Source organism: Urocitellus parryii, chromosome 1, assembly GCF_045843805.1.
Source record: "Urocitellus parryii isolate mUroPar1 chromosome 1, mUroPar1.hap1, whole genome shotgun sequence".
NCBI classification, from domain to species: Eukaryota; Metazoa; Chordata; class Mammalia; order Rodentia; family Sciuridae; genus Urocitellus; species Urocitellus parryii.
Genome location: NC_135531.1, coordinates 116438840 through 116458329, shown reverse-complemented (window position 1 = coordinate 116458329; position 19490 = coordinate 116438840). Strand labels below are relative to the sequence as shown.

At 36.7% G+C, this 19490-nt stretch overlaps 1 protein-coding gene and 1 pseudogene across 2 annotated transcripts in view; both read left to right on the top strand.

Annotated features, from left to right (window-relative positions):
- Positions 1-1890: 1890 nt before the first annotated feature.
- Positions 1891-19490, top strand: part of Dmxl1 (Dmx like 1) — a 166473-nt gene continuing 148873 nt past the window's right edge. For both annotated transcript variants that reach the window (XM_077801239.1, XM_077801235.1), the window contains exon 1: positions 1891-2428. In XM_077801239.1, coding sequence (XP_077657365.1) covers positions 2342-2428 — 87 coding nt within the window. In that variant the 5' untranslated portion in view covers positions 1891-2341. The remainder of the gene's footprint in view (positions 2429-19490) is intronic.
- On the top strand, positions 14002-16161 carry LOC144255701 (protein zyg-11 homolog A pseudogene; annotated as a pseudogene).

Sequence of the window (19490 nt, the reverse complement as noted above, 5' to 3'; positions counted from 1 at the left end):
TAATCCTGGATCCACCCTGGTGATTCAGCAGGGTCACCTTTCTCAAACACACAAGCAACGTCGCAGCAAATTTCCAAGGCAAGTCCATTTAACATGGGATACACTGGCAAGGATTACGATGCGTCATACCTACTTGGTAATGGCCCTCAGCAGATTGTATGCTTAGTATGTACAAGGCCTTGGGTTCAATTTCTAGTATGAAAAATAAAATAAGGGCTGGGGATGTGGCTCAAGTGGTAGCATGCTCACCAGGCATGCGTGCTGCCAGGGTTTGATCCTCAGCACCACATACAAACAAAGATGTTGTGTCCACTGAAAACTAAAAAAAAAAAAAAAAAATTAAAATTCTCTTTCTCTCTCTCCCTGTTTTTTTTTTTTTTTTTAAAGAAAGAAAAATAAAATAAATTCAAAGTTAACTTAAAGCCACTTTAAGTAAACTTGAAATTATAATTATAAAACAAGTTCAGGGCTGGAATGGTGGTGCACACCAGTAATCCTGGCCATTGGGAGGCTGAGGCAGGAGGATCTAAATTCAAAGCCATATTGGACAATTTAGGAAGATCCTGTCTGAAAAAAAAAATCATCTATAGGTATGCTAGACCATAACAAAAAATATATATTTTAGAAAAGACAGGACAGAGGATACAGTTCAGCTGGTAGAGTGCTTGCCTTGCATGCACAATCCCATGGGTTCAATCCCCAGGACCCCCCACCCCCACCCCACCACACACACACACACACACACACACACACACATAGAACAAATTGTTTTGGCCTTCTTCTTTACGAATACACCGAAATAATGGAATCACTTTCATCTTTCAAGTGTAAAAAAAAAAGGGGGGGGGAGATGGCTCTTAAACATGTTTTTTAAATAACTTTAAATTGGAAGACCAAGTAAACATATACTGCAAAAGCGTTAGGAAAAGGAAATAAAATTACTAGTACCCGCCTGTGCCCTGCTCTCCGCTGCCCCCAGTAGTAGTTTGAAGTTTTTTAGTGAGATGAAGTGTTTCTAGTTATAGCTATTTATGTAACGTTTACTGAGGACTTAAATTGAAACTGACGCTGCTAAATGTTTGAGATACAGAGAAGAACAGGACACAATGTGCTTTTACGAGGCTTAGAGTATAGAGGGGAAGACGTATAAACTCATGTTTGTCAATAATAATACTAAATTTCTGCCAAAATATAATGACACTTTTCATTTTGGGATTCTTAGGTTCTCCCCAAACAAATGCTCAAAGCAGGGCAGGCGCAATATTAGAACAATACCACTTCAAAACACGTGTTAATTATAAATTTAAAAATACCACATTAGCACTTGTCAAATGTTTAATCCTTTCAAAATTATCAAATTCTCCTGCTCCGCGAGTTGGAAAGGCGCACTCGCCAGGAGTAGCCCCGACACTGCTATCAGATGTTTGGAGGATCACGTTTACTTAAGGATTCCCGTGAGTAGCCTGGAGAGTGGTGCATGTTGGGATTTGTAGTCCTAACAGGACAAGGACGCTGCAATTCCATTAGAAGGCACTTCTCTCATTGAAACTTTGTTTCTCAGCAGTTAAATTAAATCCTAAACTAGAGCATAACTTGACAAGCCTCACCTCTTCCTAGATTTATTAGTCTGCAGCTAGGCTCATTTACGTTCAAAGCTTAAACGGACAGTGAGCTTCTTCACAAGTCTCAAAAACTGGCCTGTTTTCTGTATTGGGCGGAGCTCCAGGTGGAACTGTGCTCATGATTGGCCAGCTTCTGACCAGAGAGGCGTTTTTCTATCTACTTGGGGGAATGTCTTATTCTATTGCACCATTTTTTTTTTTCTGCTGAGGGAAATCTCGCGATATTTCAGCTAAAGGGACCCGAAGAGGCGTAGTGAGCGGCCGGGGACTGTGAGGGTGGAGGGCACCGGTGCCGGGAGGGGACAGGTCAGGCTGGGAGGCGAGCGCGTGCTGCCTGCGCCACTTGGGCTCGGTCAGGGCCGGCTGACCTGGGCCCAGAGGAATTGTGCGGACAGCGCGGCCCTCCTGGCTGGTGAGTGGGCACCTGGTCGCGGCTGGTGAGTGGACCCGGAGCTTCACCTGGGCCTTCGCGCGCAGTGACAGGTGCGCCGAGGAGAGCGGCGCTCCACCGCTCGCCGACCCGCCCCCTCCGGGCCTAGCCTGCCTGGGCACGGGATGAGTCGCGGGCCCCAGCTGAGAGGCTCGTGCTTTTGGCGCCTATCACTGTCTGCGTCGCCGCGGAAGAGCGGCCGCCGCCCCTAAGGGAAGGAGGAGGGAAGCGGCCGCTGACCCCGGGCATGAGCCGGACGCGGCGTCTACTGCTCGACTAAGGCGCCGACATGAACCTGCACCAGGTGTTGACCGGAGCTGTGAACCCTGGCGACCACTGCTTCTCCGTGGGCAGTATCGGCGATCAGCGCTTCACGGTGAGTGAGACAGACTCCCGCGTCGCCCTAGACTGGTTCGCGCCCGTGAGCCAGCCCTGCTGGCCGGGAATGAAGGACCGAGGCCAGGAGCGCCTGGTCGCTCCCTCCGGGTCCCCTTCACTTGGGGCCCAGGCGGACCTGGCCTTTGAGAACGAAGGTGGCAAAAACATTTCGTTCTTTGGGGTACCGTGTAGAGCCTGAAATCATAAGTTAGAATGTGTTAGGATTTAAAATATTTTTAGTCTTATTTCCTTGAACCACAGTGGTTGCCAGAGTCATTTGTCCAAAAATCTTTGTTGAGTAATGAGTTGAGGGCTTTTTATTTTCCTTTTCCATAGTCCTAAATTGTCAAATGTAGAAATATTTGAGATTGGTTTCGGTTTTTATTGTAAGTTAAAGTATCTTTGTAGTTGAAATGAGTGGGTGTCTTAAAACAATTACTAATTGTTTGCTATCAACCCCAGCACTGAGTGAAAGCTGCTTTTCATTTATTTTTCTTCAGATTCACTAAGGAACAACTTTGGAAAGAAAAAGTATTTTAAAAGTAACTCATTTCTACCATTCTTTGAATTTCACATATAACAGTCACGTCTTTGAAAACTTTAAAGATTGTTTGAATTAATTACTGAAAGTTGCACCTTGTTTTTCAGTATAACTTCTTTTTGCTATGGAGTAGTAATTCCAGGTTAAGGGGTACTCAAAGTTAACTTGATTTTTGTTGGTCTTCCCATGTATTATAAGGAGGACCGCCCCACATTTGCTGTTTATCAATACAGTGGCATTTTCTGCCTTACGTATGGTTTTTGCTATAGTTTCAAACTGTAAATCAGTATTGTAGGTGATACCTTTTGTCTAAATATATTTGTAATGATGATGACTTTTGCTACAACTTATGTAGATTATCTCTTTAGTTGTGATTAAAAGTAACACTTTATATAAGTGAAACAAAGTAAATAGCTTAACAAATGCCCCAGGTTTAGGAGGCTTAAATTTCTAATCTTACTGTCTAACTTTGACTTTTTCTGTGTCCTTTGTTAGAATAAATACCCAACATTTAATATGGTTTAGGCATTTAATGCCTAAGTTCTACTTTTAGAGTTATGCTAACCTAGCATTTTGCTTTCAAATAAAGACTATTCCTTCCCTATAGAGTGACTCATGCACACCTTAGTTTGCACTTGACAGTAGTAATTGTTGAAATTCTAATTCTAAATGTTTACCTAGGCAGAATATTCAGGGAAAGAATGAACTCTTAGGGTCTGAGCAACTGTGTTCTCCCTATAACTGGGCATTGCTCTCTATTCTTGTTACTTAAAGGAAGGAAATAAGTCTCATCCTTAGGGGTTTTCCTAGTGGGGGATTATAGGATAGTAATGTTGCATTTTGTATCATCTCCTGGAGTTATATGAGCACTTTGTCCAATGTAAGCTTTTTTAAAAAATTTTATATGTATACATATATTTTAGTTGTCTATGGATCAATTATTTATTTATTTATTTATTTATTTATTTATTTATTTATATGTGGTGCTGAGAATCTAGCCCAGTGCCTCACACATGCCAGGCAAGTGCTCTACCACTGAGCCACAACTCCAGCCCCAATGTAAGTTTTAAGAAAATTTTAAAGAAGGCAATCAGAATCTATATAAGTACTTTCAGATTACATATACAATAAATATTTAAGGACGAAGTCTTTAAAACCTTGGTGAATTGCCTCTCTGTTATTTTTTAGGAGAAGTCAGTTAATGTGCCAAGAATTATATGGTCATCATACACCATCATGTGGCTTGTTCCTCAATTCTGTTTTTAAAAGTCTATTTCCCTAAAGAAGGTTTTAATCATCCCCCTGCAAGCTTACTGCAGATTTCTCCCAGATTTCTGGAAACAAAAGAGTAAATAAGTTTTATTTTTTGTTTTTGTGTTGTTGCTGTACTGGAGATTGAACCCAGAGCGCTCTACCACTGAGCTACCTCCCTAGCCGCTTTTATTTTTTTATGGTTGAAACAGAGTTTGACCAAATTGCTGAGGTTTGCCTCAAACTTAATAATCCTTTTACCTCAGCATCATGAGTAACTGGGATTATAGGTGTGAGCCATTGGGCCTGGCTCTATATATATATATAAAATTTTGTGTGTGTGTGTGTTTATTTAATATAAAGAAATTCCAGCTATCTTTAATTTGGGTGGGTACTTGAAGGATTATCAGTCATGTTTTCTCTATTGCAGCCAGTCAATCCCTGACTCTCTAACATTATATCCATGGTTCGTTAGAAGCTGGGGTTCTTGCTCTTAATTTCCTGAATACTCACACACATTTCAAATTGATCTCTCTTTAAATTGCCCTTTTTTTTCTGTTTCTCATGTTAAAATACAGAATCTATGGTTTACTCCTTGAATATTGTTTTTAACATCTTAATTATTATCATTATTATTATTATTATTTTTTTTTTTTGGTGGTAGGGATCAAACCAGGGAGGGCCTGAATCATGCTGGGTAAGCACTCTTCCGCTAAGGTACACCCCTAGCCCAGATCAGTTGATTGTTCTTTCTTTCTCTTTCTTTCTTTGCAGATAGCAAAAATTAATGGTAGATGACATGTGAAGACTAAGAATTGGTCGAAATTGCAGTTTTACTCAGGGTCGGGATATGAAATCTTCTTGCTGTACCCCCTAGAAAATTCTTTTATCCCTTCTGGTGCTTTATGCCGTAAGACATTCCTGGGTTTGTAATTCCTCACTTTTCGTATTTCCAAATAACTCACCTGTTTTGGCTTTGGAAGATTCTAGAAGTGAGATCCTGTTTTCTCAATAAAATGTGAAAGGTTTTAAATTGAAATGAAATTGAACACCACTTACCATGTTTTCTAGATTTTAAAACATGCAATTATTAATAGAGGTTAGTGTACGTAATATTAGATTTTTAAAAAATACTTAAACAGACATCAAACTATTTTGATTTTGCCCTTAGTTAGAAGGGTTCTAGTGGGCAGTGACCATGTATCACACTTTATTTGTACTTTTATTATATCATTAACTAGTCTTGCCTTGTGTATTTATTTGTGTGTCTGCTGTGGCTTCCTGGCAAGTACCTAGAATAATGATTGAGGGAGTGGTGATGCCTTATAGTTGAGTCATTACATGGCTTTAATTTCTAGCATGGTTCCTTATAGTTATCTATGAGCAAGTTCTTTTGCAATCTTTTAAATTTCTTTTTTTCTCTCTGGTACAGTGTGACTGCAATAGTACTTATACATTGTTACATGAAAAAGTGCACAGCTCTAAGTTCATGGCTTAGAATATATAAGACTCTTTAAAATGTCAACGTTTATGAAATTAGAGTTATAGTCATTATAATGCTTCGCACTAGAAAGTGCTTGATAAATAGTGGTTGGGTTGATTGATTATATGGATAAAGAAGCCTTTCTGCAATATGATTAATAATTACTGTTTTAAAATAGCTTTATAATTTAGATTTGAACCTAAATAAAATATTTCTGTTAAAGTTTGTTTACATTTTTTCAAAGCCAATTGTTATGCATTTTATTATTAACACAAGTAAGCAACTAGGGAAGTCTTCAGTACACTAAATCAAAATTCTTTTTTCCTTGGTTATTGGAATGCTTCTTTTACCCTATTTCCTTGTTAATTTACTTCTGATTTTTTAGCGAAAATATGTGAGCTGTCTGATCTTGATCTGTTGATAATTTTTGGTTTTTAGGAAAATATTGCTTATAAAAGGCAATAAGAGAGGCACTGTTAATGAGAACCTCATATTTTTGTACATACTTCGTGTTGAAACTGTTTTGAATGAAATGGAAAGGGAATTAATTACCAAGAGACAGAAAAAATTGTGCTAATATTTAGGACTTCGTTTTTCTCATTTAGAATTTTAACACCTTAGCTATAGGTGGGAAAGGTTTCATTTAATTTTAGGCAACTCAGTGTTCCTAGCTAAGGGGACCCAGATTACAAATAACAAGACTTGCAGCTATGTGATGCTGGTAGATAAATGGGGACTGAAACAGCATTCTCCTTTCTCAACTCTCTGTGACAGTAAGCAGGCTTTAGTTTAACTCTGTTTTGTTCACTGTAGGGAGGCCTGATTGGGCATAATTGCTTCATTGGGAGGATGGGAAACAATTTTTATTTTATTTTTTGGAAGGAGCCACATGAGTTTTTGTGAGTGGGGAGAATGCAGAAGGGGAAAGTTTGCTGTTGTTCATATCTGGAGAAATAAATATGTTTGTAGTGATTATAAGGGCAATACAGACTTACTTTTTAAAAAATTTGGCTTTCTTTATAAAACATTATAAAATTAAAGTACCTTTAATAGTAGTACTAATTCTCAGTATTTTAAAACAATAATAAACATTGATTACAACATACCAAACTATGTCCTAGTCATTTAACTAGGGCATATACTAACAATAAATTCTTCAGGATCTTCACCTGATATCATTGGTTAAAACAAAAGGTCAGTGAAAAGAAAATCCAAGTATCTTACAGAAATCTAGGGTTTCCAAAGTAGAATATTGGCTCTTACAGTCTTGAATATTTTTTGAAATTTAGAATATTTGAGAAGATTCCCTGTCAAAATTTAAAGCTAAAAATCATGTTTGATTATATGTTTGATAGAATACATTTGCCCCAGGTTTTCCTGTGCATCAAGTTAGCAAACCTAATGTCATGTGTGCCTAGTACAAGGATTTTCCATTGGTTATTAAAAGAACGTTCTGATTATAGGTGTTTTGATAGAAGCAGTTTGTGTACCAATTGTAACATTACCTTTTTGTTTGATAAGACAGTGCCATGTATTCTTTTTTGTTTATTTGTTTATTATTTATTTTTCTTGTCGCTAGGGATGGAACTCAGGGACTCATTCATGAGCTACTACGGAGTTTTTCTCCCAGCCATTGAATTCTTTTTCTAGTAGTTGATTCTTTTCTTTTTACTGTAGATTTGTGAGGTATTTAGATCACATCAATTCATATCATATCTGGGTTCCGAAATGAAAATAGCTATAGGGAAATCTGACCTCGAATCTTGCCCTTTTTAATTTTTGTTAGTATAGTTAGTATTACATATTTAGATTTTGTAATTTAGATAATTTGGCATGAGTTAATTTAGCATCAATCTTTGTTGCAATATTCTTTAACTTTTCTTGATTCTTTATCTTTGCATTGAGTCTGATCAAATCACACAAACTTGATCACTTCTGTGTTCATTCTTACATCCCTGATTCTTTTTTATAAAATATTTTTCATCACATTTTTTATACTTGTACATAGATACAATATCTTTATTTTTATTTATTTTTATGTGGTACTGAGGATGGAACACCCCCCCATCTCCCCCCCCCCCGTAAGTGCTCTACCACTGAGCTACAACCCCAACCCTTTTATCGATTTTTTTTAATAACTTTATTTATTTATTTTTAAGTAGTGCTGAGGGTTGACCTCAGTGCGTCACATGTGCTAGACAAGCTGAGCTACAACCCTAACCCTTTCGTGGATTTTTTTTTAATAACTTTATTTATTTATTTTTAAGTAGTGCTGAGGATTGACCCCAGTGCCTCACATGTGGTAGGCAAGTACTGTCACTGAGCCACAACCCCAACTTCACTTCCCTGACTCATGAGCACTCTTAGACCATATAATAAAATTGTGTGGAAAATAAAGTCACGTTTGCCAACTTCAGATGGGACCTCAAAGCATCACAGGAATCCTCCCACCTGTTTTAACTTTAGTGTCATCTTCTGAAACCTCCCACCCCAACATTCTCTTATTTATATAAGCTTACTATCTGGAATCTGTCAGATCCTAACTCATTTTCAGTTTTAAGCTGAAAAATCCACTTTTATTAGTATCCATTCTTTCTCTCCTCCTGGTACAATTAAAGGGTTGTTTCCTGCATGTCCAGGCTTAATTCCTTTTTCTTTGTTCTGGATCCTATCTTTTCAGTGTGTCTCTAGGACTTTAGTCCCTTCGTTGCAGTGTATATACTCTCCTAGAAGTTCTAAAACATGCTTAAAATTCTCATCTTAAAAAAAAATAACCAACCAGAAAACTCTTGACAAGTTGTCTCTGACTTCTTAGCTATAATCCTTGAATTGTCTATACTTGTTGCAACTTTCCACTTGCTTCTTAACTCCCTAAATTCTGGCAGTGCTTGTCCCCTTTGTCACCAGCAATCACCTTCATGCTAACTTGAATCAACAGGTTTTCTCCATATATTGCTTTCTCTTTGTCATTTGTCATGTTAAGCATGTTGAGCATTATGTTTCTCTGGCTTAGTTATACCATATTCAAAGCCTGTCCTGTAATTCCTTGTTTACTTGTTATCTACTTAGACTGCATTGTCTCTGGTGGCAATGACATCTTTTTTTTTTTTTTTTTTTGTTATTGCATTTCAAACAGCTGTCAGATAGGGCCTTGTACATACTGTGAGGACAATTGGAAAAAAGAATCTATACTGGAGTCAAAAGAGCTGCTCCATAGGTTAAGTTCACCTTAGTCAAGGCCTACACACCTTCTTTTGGGCTGCCTTGCCTTCCCCACATTCCCAATTTAGATCTTCAAAATGTAAAATTTTGGCGACTTAAAGGTTTTAGGGTAGGGACATGGGATTTTTAGCTTCCGTTCGACTTTCCACAAAAATAGCACTCTTCCTTTATTCATTATTTCAATTCAGTTAACATTTATTGATGCCATTTCTTTAGGAGTCATTGTTTATTGGTAGTCAAAATTTTGAGTCAGAACTTTTTAAAAATTGAAACATAATATGTTAAAGGAAAAAAGCTAGTTGTAATACTTTTTTTGGGGCGGGGGGGATACCAGGGATTGAACCTAAGAGTGCTTAATCACTGAGCCACATCCTCAGCCCTTTTATGTTTTTTATTTCGAGACAGGGTCTCGCCCAAGTTGTTTAAGGCCATGCTAAATTGTTGAGGCTGGCTTTGAACTTAGGATCCTCCTGCCACAGCCTCCTGAGCTGTTGGGATTACAGGCATGTGCCAACACACCTGTCATGGTTAAGGTAATACTTCTATCCAAACATCTTCACACTTAGGTCTCTGTGATCAATTGGCTTCTGGATGGTGTTAGAGATGCAACCCAGGACCTTGTGCATGGTAGGCAAGTACTCTACCACTAAGCTGTATATTCTCAGCCCCAAATTTGCTTTTATAGAAGGAATAAGAACCTATCAGTATTGACCACACATAAAGTGTGGATAAGAAAGATCTGCAGAGTTGAGGACCAAGGTAGACCTTACAATTTTATCCATAGTTCCTCTTGCTTACCTTTTCCTTTTAACTAACTGGACAAATTGAGTCTGTGTGTAGAGGTTTTCAAAAGCATAAATTATGAAGGATTTAAAAAAAGTGTTCATTTGGAAATATTGAGTTTTTATTGCATTTGAAATCCTATTGTATACAGTGTGGGAAAGAATCACAAATAAGCTGGATTCTTGCCCTCCGAAGCTAACTATTGAATTGCCTGGATTGCTGACTGTCATAAAGATTTATTTCCCAGAGGAAATTTTTTTGATGTAGCATTACAGTATGTATTTTTAGAACAACTTTGTTGAGATGTACATGTACTATAAAGTTCACCCTTTTAAAGTTTATATTTCAGTGGTTTTAATAGATTCACAGAGTTATACATTAGTTAGCACAACCTAATTCCAGAACATTTTTCTCATCCAAAAGAAATCCCCACTTACTAATAGTTAGTGTCTATTCACTCCAGTCCTACTTACAACCATTAATCTTGCATATATTTCTTATTTACCTCTGTCATCTTATTGTCTCTAGAATTTCTCTATTCAGGATAATTCGTATAAAATAAATCATATAATAGGTGGTCTTTTATATTTGACTCTGTTCACTTTGCATATTTAAAAAAAATTTTAGTTGTAGATGGACACAATTTATTTCTTTCTTTATTTTTATGTGGTGCTGAGTATCGAACCCAGTGCCTCATGCATGCGAGACATGTGTGCGAGACATGTGCTCTACCACTGAGCTATAACCCCAGCCCTGCATAATGTTTTTAAGATCTGTGTTGTAGCATGTATCATTATTTCATTCTTTTTTTTTATTGGTTATTCAAAACATTACAAAGATTGCAGAATCACATCGGTTACACATCCACATTTTTACATAATGCCATAAGTATTTCATTCTTTTTTATGGATGAATAATATTCCATTGTATATTTTATTTGCTCATCAGTTGATGGACATTTGAGTTGTTTCCCCTCCATGTTTATGATGAATAATGCTGTTATGAGCATTTCTGTTCAAGTTTTTATGTGGACTTGTATTTTTAATTCTCTTGGCTATATACCTAGGTGTGAAACAGCTATGCATATGGTAACTATGTTTAAATTTTGGGGGAACTGCCAAATTGTTTCACAGTTTTCGTCACTTTACATTCCATCATCTTACATTCCCATCAGCAATGTATGAGGGTTTCAATTATTCTACATCCTCACCAACCCTTGTTGTTTTCCTTTTGGAGTGTACTGGGGATTGAACCCAGGGGCACTTGACCACTGAGCTACATCCTCAGTGCTTTTATTTTTATTTTGAGACAGGATCTCACTAACTTGCTGAGGCTGGTCTCAAATTTGTGATTCTCCTGCCTCAGCTTCCCGAGTTGCTGGAATTACAGGCATGTACCCCTGTGCTTGACTATTTTCTCTTTAAAGCAAAACAAAACAAAATTATCCTCCTAGCTATGAAGTGTAACATTGTGGGTTTTTTTTGTTGTTGTTGTTGTTTGTTAGTTTTTTGTTTGTTTTGTTTTGTTGTTGTTTTTGTGAACTCAGGGTCACTCAACCACTGAGCCACATCCCCAGCCCAATTTTGTATTTTATTAGAGACCAGGTCTCACTGAGTTGCTTAGCATCTTGCTGTTGCTGAGGCTGGATTTGAACTTGAGATCCTCCCCTCTCAGCTTCCAGAGTTGCTGGGATTATAGGTATGTGCCCCACATTAGCATTGTGGTTTTTGTTTGCATTTCTCTAATGAATAATGATGTTGAGCAATGGTTTAGTGTTATCATAAGTTTTAATAAAAGGTAAATAAAGGATCATCTTTTTTTTCTTTGAAGTTTGACAGACTATTTTTTAAAATTTTAAATTGATTTTTTAAAAAATAAATGACATCGGAATGCATTACAATTCTTATTACACATATACAGCACAAATTTTCATATTTCTGATATAAAGTATGTTCACACCAATTTGTATCTTCATCATACATGTACTTTGGATAGTGATGTCCATCACATTCCACCATCCTTGCAAACCCTCTGTCCCCTCACTTCCTCTCTCACACAGTCCTATCTAGAGTTTGTCTATTCCTCCCATGTTCCCCCTCCCTACCCCACTAGGAATCAGCCTCCTAATATCAGAGAAAACATTAGGCATTTGTTTTTTGAGGATTGGCTAACTTCACTTAGCATTATCTTCTCCAATGCCATCCATTTACCTGAAAATGCCATGATTTTATTCCTTTTTATTGCTGAGTAATATTCCATTGTGTATATTTGCCAATTTTTTTTTTAATCCATTCATCTACTGAAGGACATTCAGGTTGGTTCCACAGTTTAGCTGTTGTGAATTGTGATGCTATAAACATTAATGTGACTGTGTTCCTATACTATGTTGTTTTTAAGTCCTTTGAGTATAGACCTAGGAAAGGAATAGCTGGATCAAATGGTGGTTCCATTTCCAGTTTTCCAAGGAATCTCCATACTGCTTTCCATATTGGCTGAACCAATTTGCAGTCCCACCAGCAATGTGTGAGTGTACCTTTTTCCCGACATCCTCACCAACACTTATTGTTGTTTTTCTTCATAATAGCTGCCATTCTGACTGGAGTGAAATGATATCTTAGAGTAGTTTTGACTTGCTTTTCTCTAATTGCTAGTGATGATGAACATTTTTTCATATATTTGTTGATTGACACTTCTGAGAAGTGTCTGTTGAGTTCCTTGGACCATTTATTGATTGGGTTATTTGTTTTTTTGGTGCTTAGCTTTTTGTGTTCTTTATATACTCTAGAGATTAGTGCTCTGATATGTGAGGGGTAAAAATTTGCTTCCAAGTTGTAGGCTCTCTATTCATCTCACAGATTGACAGACTATTTTTTAACTGCATTTCATTTTGTATTACTTATTAAAATTTTGTGTAATTAATCTGGATATGGTGGTGCATGCTTCTAATCCCAGCTATTCAGTAGGCTGAGACAGGAGGATTGCAAGATTGAGGTCAAACTTAGCAACTTAGTGATACCCTGTCTTAAAATAAAATATAAAAAGGACTACCATTTGACCCAGTTATCCCATTCCTCAGTATATACCTAAAGGACTTAAAATTATCATATTACAGTGATACAGCCACAACAATATTTGTAGCAGTTAAATTCTTTATAGCTAAGCTATGGAATCAGCCTAGGTGTTCTTCATCAGATAAATGGATAAAGAAAATTTGGTATATATGTACAATGGAATATTATGGAGCCATAAAGAAGAATGAAATTATGGCATTTGCTGGTAAATGGATAGAACTGAAGACTATCATGCTAAGTGAAATAAGCCAGTCCCCTCAAAACAAAGGCCAAATGTTTTCTCTGATATGTGGATGCTAACATACATACACAAACCCAACACAAGGGGTTGGGGTAGGGAAGAACAGAATTTCATTGTTTAGAAAAAGGGGAATGACGAGAAGGAAGAGAGGATGGGAATAGGAAAGATAGAAGAATCAATCAGACTATGGGATGTAACTTTGGTATGTTCATATGTGAATACAAGCCAGTGAAACTCCACATCATGTACAACCACAACAATGAGATCCTAATTAGAATAAGTTATACTCTATGTATGTATAATATGTCACAATACACTGTACTGTCATGTATATCTAAAAGAACAAATAAGAAAAAGTTTAAAACGTGCTGGGTATATAGCTCAGAGACAGATGCTCCTGGGTTCAGTCCCAATTACCGCCCTCCCCCCCAAATTAAAAACGTTTTTGTGTAATTGGTATCAGCCTGTTTATTTAATGAATTAATGAAAGTTTACCCAACATGTGTATAGTCTGCTATACATATCTACTTGTTTGTGATAATGAATGACAGTGGTTGTGTCTGTAACATGCCAGGTTTTTGTAGAGATGAACTGCCAAGAATAAAATAACTACTTAAGGAATCTTCTAAGATTTTGTTAGTTGTTGATAACAAAACAAAACTGGAGAGAACAAGTTAATTACTCTCATAATACTGTCAGCTGTTTTTAACTTGTTTTGTGGCTTCTATATAATTACAGAGGATCCTCTATCTGTACTATCTTATTTCCACAGTTGAAGGCATTGAGTGACCTGGAGTTTATGTATTTATCAGTATAACAAAGTGGATATTCATTTTGCCTTATCTATTTCATGTCAAACAAATTGTTTGCCAATTTAAAATTGCCTTAGTTGATGCTGTCCAGCAGTCGCCCGCTGTGGACTGATAGCTCTCACAGGATCCCAGCCCCTGCTTGTAGCCTCTTCTCTTCTTAGTGCCCCATGGGCAGGGATCACCATGGTTCTGGCATGTGGTCCTGTCACCCTGGACTTTCTTCCTTCCGGAAGCCCAGAAGGATGCTCAGGCTGGTGTATGGTAAAAAGAAGCTGATTGATAGAATAGTAAGTGTTTTCCAAGGCAAATGAACCTGGAGATGGTTAATATCACCAAAGCTAAAATCTCTTCATTTACTTTCATAAAAGTCTTCTGCCATCATATTCATTAAGGTAGACATCACTGCAGTGCACTCTGACCTTCCAGTCCCAAACATTGTAAGTAGACTTTGCAGCAGTAGCTGGATCTAGCAAAACCTCCAGCGTCTCCTGTTAGATTTAATAAGCATTTCTTAAGATTCAAGACTATTGTCCTTTGGTCATCTTACTAGTCTTCACATTTTAGGTGATTTCAGTGTTTACTTTCACAATGAATGTTTCTTAGTTACCAAACCTGGAAAACTTGGATATCGCTAATATTCTGGTCATGAGCATATCTGCATTTCTTACCTGTAAAGATTGACTCAAATCTCTCACAGTGCACTACCTGAAATGCCTAATAACGAGCAAACCACAAATCCTTGCAGTCATCAGAGAACTTAAATGTCTGCTTCACCTTGATATTTTTGATCAAAGGCAACTCAAATCAGAACTAGCTTTTTATTTGATACAGAAGAAGGATATCCTGCCAAATATTTCCTTGGATATTTCTGGGGGCAATTTCATCACTGATGGAGCTGTAGAGTTGTTTATACCACAGTAGTCCATAATACAATTTGTGGGACTCTTAGCTACAGATATTGGTTATTCTGACTTCTTTACTACATGACTTGAAGATTTTTGGAGAAGCCAATATGAGTTAGGTTTCTGAAGCACTGAGCTGATATAGGAACAGGTCATGTTTTATGAAGGAATCTCTTTATAGGTTCTTTTTTTTTAATATTTATTTTTTAGATGTAGATGGACACAACACAATGCCTTTATTTTTATGTGGTGCTGAAGATGGAACCCGGGTCCCACCCGTGCCAGGCGAGCGCTCTACCGCTGAGCCACAATCCCAGCCTTCTTTATAGGTTCTTCATAGAGGCATTTTCAATGCATATAATCATGCCTGCCATTTCAAAGTTTGTTACTATAGGAATAAGGACTCATTAGGGATTTGCCAGTGCAGTTCACAGCCAGTGGTTGTGCTCTCAACACATTAGAGCCTGGCTCTGATCAGTGCCTGTTTACCTGTTTACTTTTCAAGACTCTGAAAAGTTTTTCCTATTACCAACAGTGGTGTCTTCTTTTCTTAACCAGTTGAAGAATTCTTGTGGATATTCTATTTGACAGGGTTGATACTGCCAAGTTGGTTACATAAACAGTGGCAGTGCTCATCACCTGGATTCCAGGACTGCAGCTGTCACCTGAGCAAATTGCACAACTTCAAGAAGAGCTCTTCATGGAAGTTAAGGAACTTCTAGCAATAATAAAACAAAGATCACTAAGAATGTAGATGTTGTTACCCTCTTGTTAGTTTGAAAGCTCTTTATTATCTTACAGAGTTACCAGGTGACTGCAACATATCATTGAAAATCAAGGATTGATGAGCTTTATCCAAGTTTTAGTGACTTTTTTCAGTGTCTTCAGTACAAAACAGAGTACTTGGTCTTTTAAACAACATAGCTGAAGTCAGAGTTCTTTTCCAATAGTGACTGAAGATGTGATGAAGCAAATCAACAATTTACTTCAAACCAAGGAATTAGCAGTGAGCTATTCTGTTGTAGTCTACCTGACAAACAGCCCTGGTTATTCTTTGACTGGCAGAGTAGTGTTCTTTTCTAGGATATGCTTGCAATCATGCAGTATTGGCCAAATTCAACTTGTAAGAATGTTGGTAATGACCTACAGATCTTGCAATTCATTTTTTACACTCCTTGGCAACTTCTCTCAACCAACAGTTCAGCCTGGGCATTGTGGGCTATGTATCATGTCTGCAGGAAAAACCCAAGCAGATGCTTCAAAATATTAGTCGAAGAAGAAAGATTGCAGCTTTTGTATGGTATCCAGGAGCATAGTCAGGTAAACCCCCAAGTACAGTAGATAGCAATTTCCATTCTAGAGAACTGAAGGATGCATTTTATGAATTGTCAGAATCTGACTTTATTTGTTGAACATCCTTCTTAACCTGAGGGCTTTGAAGGTGAGCTCTGTTCCTCAACTTCAAGTCTTCTTCCCTGTCAGTAATTGAATATTGAAAACAGTTGTTGGAGTTTGTGTATTGGCTGTCTCATTGTCCTTTTCTTGTTGGTTTTCTATAACTTACAGAAAGGCTAGATTTGTATGGTCACCATAATCTCTAATCACATCACAGTCATTTTGGGAAACCCCTTCAGCAGTAATTTGGAAAAAATCAAATACAGTGGACTTTGTGGGAAGACCTGGGAGCTTGTGTTGGAATAGCTGTGCCTTTCATCTCTGGCCTTAAATAGTTTCTCCACTTTAGGAGTTTGTCTCTTTACTGGGAAGCGGAAGGACAGACCTACCAAGAGGACTTGGTATTTATGTTAAAATGTCTCAGTTGTTATTCTGTATGTGCAGCTACCAGAAAAGAAGCACATGAACAAAAGATAAGAAATAATATATTTTAAAATGTTCTTTGGCCAGGTACAGTGACACAAACCTGTAAATCTAGCTATTTGGGAGGCTACGGAAGGAGGTTCACAAATTCAAAGCCAGCCTGGGCAACTTAATGAGACCTTTTCAGAATTAAAAAAAAAAAAAAAAAAAAAAAAGAAATGTAGCCCAGTGGTAGATCAAGCATTCCTGGGTTCAATCCTTAGTACCTGGGGGTGCAGGGGACTTTTTTTTTTTTTTTTTTAAGAAAATAGAACCTCTTTTGCCGGAGGAAGAAAAGATTTACTTTCTTTTATTTCCCCACAGACACCTGAATACTTTTCATTTGAGAGGTAGAGGGAAGAGAAACATGTGTGTGTAAATATAAATATATATATGTATGTATATATATATATGTATGTGTATGTATATATATATATATATATATATACACACATATCTTTTTTTAAATAGTAAATGCTACTTTATTTTTTATTTAATTTTTTTGGTCTCTGATCTCTTTATTTATTACAATAGCTTTATTATTATTTATTATTATTATTTTTGCCTTACAATTCTTAATACACCTTTATACTATGATGTATATTTTTTTTCAAAAATTGTTTTTAGTATTTTCTTTCTTGTCTTTTCCCCAGCAATTTGATAAATTATACCAAGCTTGTATCAATATGCATACTTGGGATGCATGTGGGACATAGTGGGTTTAGAGCCTGAAAATGAGAGTGTTTAGAAGAAATATTATATGGGAATTGTAAATCTCAGTCCTCTAAAATTTAATTTGGTGGGATTATGACTAAAACTGGGAGGAAGAGGAAGGGCCAGAAAGACTGCTATACATTTTAGTGGGTGTTTTTAATCTAACATGAAGTCAAAAAGGGATGGCTTTTCTGAGATCCAGCTTTAATTACTGCACCTAAACCCTTTTATCAACATGCTGCAACATGCTCTGAGGAATAAAGTATGAATTCCTTCCTTGCCTAAAACAGTTTAAACATAAAAAATAAAATTGCCTTTTTCAGTATGTTGTGGATATTATGCCTTGGGGTTAGCATTAGTACAGTGGTATGGTTGAAATGAATTTTGAAATTATAGTTTCAGTAGACCCTTTATACTGTTACATTTTAAATAAGATGGGTTTCTTTTTCATTTCTAAGTTTTTCTGGATGAACCATATTTTAAAATTTAGTGAACAACTGTACTTTCCATTTTGGGAAAAAGTGAGACTAAGTGAAAAAGTATAAAAATGACTTTGATTTTGAGAATGAGATTTTTTTTCTTAGGGTTTTTACTGAAGACATATTTTACAGTTTTACAGTAAAGGGTAGAAATCATAAGGTCCTATCTTATTGAATTTTCACAAAGTCAACCTCTATATGAAATGACTAAATTGATAAATAAAACATTATAATTTCTAAGAGCACCCACTTATTCTCCCTCCTAATCATTGTTCCCCAAGTAATAATTACTATCCTGATTTCTATCACCCTAGATTAATTTCACTTGTTTCTTGACTCTGAGTAAACAAAATCATAATTATGTCTTGATTTTTTAATGCATCATTGTAAAATTCATTCATATTCTTAACATTAAAAATAATTTTTTAAATTGCTACATAGCAGTGGCAAAGAGCAGTCTGTGGTAAGATCCTCTTGGAGGGTCCGAATGACCAAGTCATTTTCATAATAATGCCAAACTTATTTAGTACTTCTCTCGCATGTATCCGTGTAGTTTTCCAAAGGCACTACCTGGAGACTAATGGAATATCTATGTATTATTTTTTTTTTTAGTTTTAATTTCCAAGAGTAAATATTGATAAGCTAATTCACAAAAAATAAAGCTAAAGGGTGAAGTGACTGACCTCAGTACATTTCTATGTATAAAGGATTCTTTTTTTTTTCAAGAGTCCATCCTCCATCTCCTAAAACTTTAAAAACAATTTTTTTTTAGTTGTAGATGGACATAATACCTTTGTTTTATTTATTTTTATGTGAGGCTGAGGATTGAATCCAGTGCCTCACAAGTGTTAGCCAAGCACTGTTCCACTTAGCTATACCCCACCCCCAAGTAAAAAGGATTCTTGAGACTAGAAAGTTTGAGAATCATTAGAGTATTCCATTGTGTGATTATGGTACAATTTATTGTCCATTCCATTGTTGGTAGTATTTGAATTGGTTCTACTTTGGCACTATTATGAATAGAGTAGTGAATGTTCTTGTACATATCTCTGGAGTACTCATGGACACATTTTGTTGAGTATTTTGGGGCAAAATTACTGGATCATAGGGTTTGTATATGTTTTCCCTTCTTTTTTCTTTTTCTTTTTTTTTTTTTTTAAAGAGAGAGTGAGAGAGGAGAGAGAGAGAGAGAGAGAGAGAGAGAGAGAGAATTTTTAATATTTATTTTTTAGTTCTCGGCGGACACAACATCTTTGTTGGTATGTGGTGCTGAGGATCGAACCCGGGTCGCACGCATACCAGGCGAGCGCGCTACCACTTGAGCCACATCCTCAGCCCTGTATATGTTTTCCAAAGTAATTGTACTATTTTACATTCCTGTCAACATTTATGGAGTTCCTGGTTACTTTACATCCAAATAAGGCTTTTTTAATTATGAGAAGAAGTGGAAGAAGATTGTTTAATTTATACCAGAGTGTCTTTATAAGACATTATATGGTGGCATAGTAGAGGGAGTAAGCATGTGTTCAGTGGCCTTACTTTTTATTATTATTATTATTAATGGCTTTACTTATAACTAATTAGTTCTCTCTCACTCATGCATAGTACTAACTCAGAGACAGCCAATAACTCAGTCTAAGATATCTAATATTGAGCTGCACCTGGCTAAAGTACCTCCTTTCTTTATTGCATAACAAGATGTTC